Source organism: Helianthus annuus, chromosome 13, assembly GCF_002127325.2.
Source record: "Helianthus annuus cultivar XRQ/B chromosome 13, HanXRQr2.0-SUNRISE, whole genome shotgun sequence".
Taxonomy (NCBI): domain Eukaryota; kingdom Viridiplantae; phylum Streptophyta; class Magnoliopsida; order Asterales; family Asteraceae; genus Helianthus; species Helianthus annuus.
In genome coordinates, this window is record NC_035445.2 from 39,211,393 (window position 1) to 39,217,764 (window position 6,372).

At 35.6% G+C, this 6,372-nt stretch overlaps 1 protein-coding gene and 1 long non-coding RNA gene across 6 annotated transcripts; both read right to left on the reverse strand.

Annotated features, from left to right (window-relative positions):
* On the reverse strand, positions 1-551 carry LOC110900761. The gene is made up of 2 exons (XM_022147627.2): positions 434-551; positions 1-365 (listed from the first exon to the last, which is right to left on the reverse strand). Exons 1-2 carry the CDS (start codon positions 549-551, stop codon positions 1-3), a joined length of 483 nt encoding a protein of 160 aa, XP_022003319.2.
* A 1,283-nt stretch (positions 552-1,834) lies between these two features.
* Positions 1,835-5,663, reverse strand: LOC110897750. Of its 5 annotated transcripts, none has more exons than XR_004876853.1 (11): positions 5,178-5,661; positions 5,042-5,104; positions 4,869-4,943; positions 4,654-4,740; positions 4,177-4,362; positions 3,718-3,769; positions 3,478-3,609; positions 3,260-3,401; positions 2,658-2,780; positions 2,300-2,390; positions 1,835-2,164 (listed from the first exon to the last, which is right to left on the reverse strand). It is a non-coding gene; the product is annotated as an uncharacterized LOC110897750 (long non-coding RNA). The 5 variants fall into 5 exon arrangements; XR_004876852.1 differs by having other exon boundaries at positions 1,836-2,164; positions 5,042-5,100; XR_004876854.1 differs by having other exon boundaries at positions 4,177-4,390; positions 5,042-5,663.
* Between the last annotated feature and the right edge of the window lie 709 nt (positions 5,664-6,372).

The following is a 6,372-nucleotide window of genomic DNA, read 5'->3' on the forward strand; positions in this document are numbered from 1 at the left end:
CTATTGAACATCATACGCGTTTGGTTTCCGCAAATACTTTTTGCTATACAGTTTCACCACATTATGGCAAAACCGATACAAACATTCCCGCGTACTTCTTGCCGACATCTGTAAGTACTCGTCCAAAGCGTCGGCCACTATCCCGTACGCCAGTTGACGAATGGCCGCAGTACATATTTGTAACGTGCTGAACTCTTCATAACCACGAGCATCGGGTCGTTGCGTGAAAAACGGGTCTTGCCCCGCCAAATCATCAGCAATGCGTGTGAATAACCGGCGACTCATTCGGAACCTGCGTCTGAAAATCTCGGCGTTGTAAAGGGGTGTATCTGAAAAATAATCGTTCACCAATTTCTCGTGCGCTTCTGTCGTAAAAAAAATATAAATATGAGGAAATAAGGAATAAGGATAATAAAATTTATTAATGATAAACCTTGGCGGTCTCTGTTAATCCGTAGTCGCCTGGTAATAACACTTTCAGACGAGACGTCTTCCTCTTCCTCCTCCATAATAATCTGCGTCGCCCTTAGCACATCGTTTGCGTAAAACATCTCCTATTCCTCCTCCGATTACGAGTACCACCAAGAATTAGATTGCATTGTGGGTGAAAAGATATTTTTTTTTATAAAAGAATGGTATAAAAATGAGAGTGTTTTGGGTTGAAAGTGGGGAGAAAATGGGGAGAAAATGGTGAAATAATGGTATAAAATGAGAGTGTTTTATAGAAAAGAGAGTATTTTTTTATTAAATGAACTAGCCGTTATAACGGCTATAATTTCAAAACAAGGCCTATCGAGCACGTCGTTGGGGAGCCGGGGTTGACGCGCCGGGCTATGGGGGCGGTGTGGGGTGCGACGCCGGGCCTAAGCCGACCCCCATACCTTCCGGTCTTAGTGTGTGGTTTTGTTTTTACGATATATTCTTTTCATTTTAGTTTTGTGTGGGGTTTTGCTATTTACCATATATTCTTTTCATTTTACTTTTTTAGTTTTTTCTGTTTAATTTTTTTAACAGCAAATTTGGATCACTAACGGACCATTGAAGTATCATCGTGCCACAAGCGTAACCATCTGATCATGTTCATCTCCACTAGACATAACGCTTATACACCAATTCAGAGAAAACTCAATAAATATGGAAAAATTCCTTGTGTTTAATTAGCGTTAGCATTTAAGTCAACATCAGTTTGATTTTGATGTCACTACAATTTCTTTTTTAAAGTGTTAAATGTTCAATTTTACTTAAGTTTTAACTGAAGAAAAAATAAACCGAATTTAATTTAAATGTGTTACGGTGTATGTGATGGATTTGAAAGTTTTTGTCAAAAAATAAGATAAAACTTGCATGGTCAAAAAGTGAAATAGGAGAAGGTTTGTAATCTTCTATTTCTATTATATAATACTAATAAAAAATTCACTTTAATGACACGTGTCATGAGATTCTCTTATAATAAAAGACTAGGTGGACACCCGTCTGGTACATCGTAAACATTGAATGCAAGCCTACGTTTATATGTAAAATATGAATTTTGTACCATTTCACAAAGTAGCTTTTAAGAGCTTCAAGCTTTAAGCTTTTAAGAAAAAACTCATACTCAATAAAAAGCCTTGTTTGGTTGAAGAAGCTTGAAGCTTTTAGGTTAGGAGCTTGAAGCTTTTGGTTGAACGCTCCTACTAGTAGTGTTTAGAAGGAGCTACAAGATTTTAGGGAAAAAATAACTATTTTAACCTCTAAATATAATGAACTTTTTAATGCACAAACTTTTAAATTTTTTAGTTATGTCCATTTTAGTCATTTTATACATTTTATTAAAAGCTTCAGCTACTCTGCCAAACACCAAATATATCTAAAAAGCTACAGCTACTAGCTACCAGCTACAGCTAACAATTAACAGCTTCCAGCCACCAGCTACCGGCTACTTTTGCCAAACATAGTGTACCATTTCAAGAATGTCACTTCGTGAGTAAGCGTTGACCGAGTATGAAGTCAAATCTTTGATTAAGAGTATTGAACCTTGTTCACATTTACAAGACAAGAACATCGCAACTAAACCAACTAACTGCGAACTCTTTGCAGATTGTTTTGCCAAAAATCAGTCTATGAGCACTATGAGGTTAACTTCCAAGAACAGGGTCTTGGGTTGAAGTTTAAGTTCACAATGCACCTATTGAATCGTTGTTTATTAGTTACAAAAACCGAAAACCGTTGACCTGTATGAATCGATGACTGATATTCTGATAAAAATTAAATTTTAACTACAGAATTAAAAAGTTTAGAATCCAATTGACTGAAAAGTTACCTCAATGAGTCAGTTAACAGCTTTGGCTCGCATACTTTCATTGATGTCAAATTGTTGGCTCATATACTCGGGTGAAACCCAAGCTACAACTCTGAAAAAATAAAACAGAATTAGACTCATTCAGTCATTCAATTTGATCAAACTATAACTTGCATTTTTCAGCAGCAAGAAAGTCAAAGCATTTGATCTTTTGTGTAAAAGTCAAAAGGACGAAAACCTCCCAGTTTTTTCATAATAGCAATGAACTTAAGCTACAGTTCAGTTAACATTCAATCCAAAGCCATTTAAAGAAATTAAGAAAGTCATGTAATCAGCATGTTTTGACTTTTAAAGGTCAAAGGAGCCATATATGACATACCTCCATGCTTCTATAATAAGCATACAGATCTTTGACATACTCGACAACCGCAAGTTGATTTCCGACATCACAAACATCTACATCGACTATAGATTCTTCAGAACTATCCTCCATCTCATCCTCCTGTTATCAATTCTCACTATAAACAGACATATTTCATCTGATGATCCCTTTGATCTCAAAAAGAATTTTGAAATTAAACACACTGATAAACAGATATATTTCATCTGAAAATCCCTTTGATGCAAAGTTATTTCTAATATTCCAAGAACATTTGCACAGATTGATCTTCATCTTGATCTTTCCATATCTTTACTAAATTAAACAAAGTCAAAACTTTTAGTTAAAAAACTAAAAATAATAATATACATAAGATCTCAAATACCCATTTTGCATAAACAGTAAGCTTGAATTAAAATCCATTTTTGACTGCAAGTATCAAACTCATTGCCCTTCTTTGAAAAAAAAGGTAAAAGAAAACAGACAGAAATAGGCATGGGGTACTCTCTACCATCTACACAACCTTTTGTATTTATAAACATGGAAAAAAATATTATTTTTATTTAAGCGTTTTCAACTTGTTGCAAAAACATTATATTTACCTGGTAAGCAAAAGAGCATATGCCATGACTCTTTCACATTTAGCAGCTGCTTCATGTCTCCTTATCAAGTTCACTTGGATTTCTTCAACAGATCCAACACTATCACACCATCCTCGCTTGGATTTCTTCAACAGATCCAACCCTATACATCCAATGTTCTTACATGATACACTAAACCAAATATATCCAGTAACTACTAATGTAAGCCCCAAAATTACCACAAATTCTGATAACTGGAACAGCGAGTATATCCTAAATCTGAGTAAGGTCCCAGTCAATCAATTTATCTTTGACGCCATATTTCGATAGCTTGAGCTTGCTACGACCCAACTTTCCCATCACAGATAGACCTGGACACGATCACGTGGCGTTTTAAGAATATGATTATATAGTGATTTTGTTAAATCCTATATAATTAAATAAAATAATATATATAATTCGCAAAAAGGGCTACATACCTTCGACTACTTTATAGAGAGCTGACCACCATCAGTCCCCCGGGACTTGTGCCTGTTCGAGTGACTCGTCAATCTCTAAATATATATTAAGTCTATTAACATGTTATAAGATGTAGAACATATAAATTCTTTTGTTAATAATATTAGTATTTTATGTATGTTAGAAAAATTATTTTTTTCGTTTTTTTTAAATATCAATATATGTAAAATAATAGATTTTTTTTTTCAATAAGCGAGACGGCTCGAGCTTTTACAAGCCAAACTCGAGACTCGAGCTAAATAGATATTCTTATTCAATATTAAATCCAAAGGACATTCAAACTCACCTTTTCACATTCCGACAATCAGTCAAATTTAAGTTCATGTTTTGGAATCCGCGATTGTGTTCACCAATAATATTATATATCACAAATATGGCGGATTTCTGAGCTGTATAATCAGAAAGTAGATAGGTTTTACCTTTATAATCGGAAAAGCAAGCTTTAACCCTTCCGGACATATGTCCGAAACCCTAGGAGTTTCGCCGGAGCTTCTTGAAGCCATCCTCTTCACCCTAAACTGCCGTCACAGTCGAGTTTTGCTGTTGTACCAAGAAACGATAACCAAAACCCTAGCAACCACTTGGGTTGCGGCTGCTGACCGCCGCTGCGGTGACCGGAAACTCAAATAATTACTACAATAATAATTAATACAAAACAACCAAAATTCCGGTTATGAAACTGTATTGAAATTAAAACTTATGGTTGAGAAGTATACATATCTTTCTAATCTTGAGCTTTAAATGTCAAAACTGTTTTAAAGATTCATATAATGACAATCAGTTTATAATATTGAAAGTTAGATTTAAATTGATACAAAAGTAAACAATAATGATTTGACTCATCTAAAAGGATCATGATATATGATGATTACTCAACTGGGATATGGATTCATTACCTTGTAATGAAACGAAATCTCTGTAGTCTTGAGTCTTCAAACCACAACCCTAGTATGCCCTTGTATGATTTGTAAAATCCCAATCACCTATCAAGAATTAACATCATAGTCTGTCAACGTGTAACTTAAAACATAATGATCAAACAGACGAACCAACACATATGACAATTTAAGACTTGTACACAGCTCATCTGTGTAGAATAACAAATGCGTACCTACGTGCGAGTTTTTCCATCATTAAGCGTGATCGAGATGTTACAAGACGGCCTGAAAGCCCCTAATATATAATTCTGATCAACATAAAATTAAGTCACATTCAATCGAAACAACAAATTCACCACTGTAGATAGAAAGCAACCAAGGTTTTAGCCTTTAGGTAAGATCTTACCATTCCGAAGCCGATCGATTCACTATCTCAAACTCTTCTGTTGAACTTGATCCTAAAGCCTAACTAAAATCAAAATACATCATAACAAATTCCAGATGCCAGTAGAATAGATCAAAAATACAAGATCATTAACTACCGTCGATTAACACATTACATGCTAGTAGAATAAATCGAAAACCTAATCGATAAGATTACTCAATTTCCCTTCAAAAACGATTGTTGGAGAGACCTCCATGCTGATTATTGATTTATCCTGAACCAATACTTTTTTAGAATCACCAACAATTTATCCTGAACAATTTGACCTAATTATCCTGAACAATTTGACCTAATTATTGATGATTGATTACTGAAGCTGAATGAAATCGATTAATCGAGCTAGATAAAACAACATATGCCTCAATTGAAACCCTAACTGGTTGAAATTTGGTTCAATCTACAGCTCGCGATCCACACACTCTCATTCCACCTGCTTCCTCTCTCACACACCACACCTAAACAGACAAACGAATCACAAACAACTTCAATTTGTAGGATCGCGTTTGGCCCTAATTGAGTCGATCAGAGAAGTTCCTATCCAAATCAAGAGGCGGAAACTAATGATTTGGTGCTATTCAAGCTGAATTCACTTTAATCTTGCTGTTTTATTGATTAACTGTTCGATTACACGTACAGACAGCACTTCGGCAGCACTTCGTGGCTCACCGGAACAATCACTATTCAGGTTCGCTAATACATCCCCTATATATAGACCTTTGGGTTCGCTTATACGTACATGTACGTATAAGCGGACCTACAACATGTCCTAAAAGCGAACCTAATCATGACACAAAGGCGAACCAGATCTATTACATGACATAAAAGCGGACCTAGGTAAGACCGTATAAGCGAACCTATTACAATCAGCTATTTCTAGATTTCCGCATCATGTCTGATCTGTTCAACTCTAAGACTCGATGAAAGACGTAGTCGACAGACGTAAGTGCACCAACAGACTCCCCCTCGGATGTTGACGGAGTCTTCATAGAGTCTTCGCACATGTCAATCTACAATCTTCATTAGTCGTCAATCTGCCTCTGAAATATCTGTCATTCAAAGAATCCTCGTTCTCTTTCTTCATCATCACCAAACTCCTCTCTCTCAGCTGTTGACACGGTGTCTTCAGACTCCCCCTCTCACACAACTGGGATCGTAGTCTTGTAACACCCCAAAACCCGAATGCTTATATTTGTTGTATGTTCCTATATGACATATCATGAAATAAATGACTAGGCTATTTAACCTAGTAAATTGTATGATAAAAACTATTTAAAAGATGAAAGTTGTGCCAA

Coding starts and splice junctions, on each gene's coding strand:
- LOC110900761 (XM_022147627.2), bottom strand. CDS start 551: ATGTTTTACGCAAACGATGTGCTAAGGGCGACGCAGATTATTATGGAG. Junction 366..433: donor GATTAACAGAGACCGCCAAG/GTTTATCATTAA, acceptor TTTTTACGACAG/AAGCGCACGAGAAATTGGTG.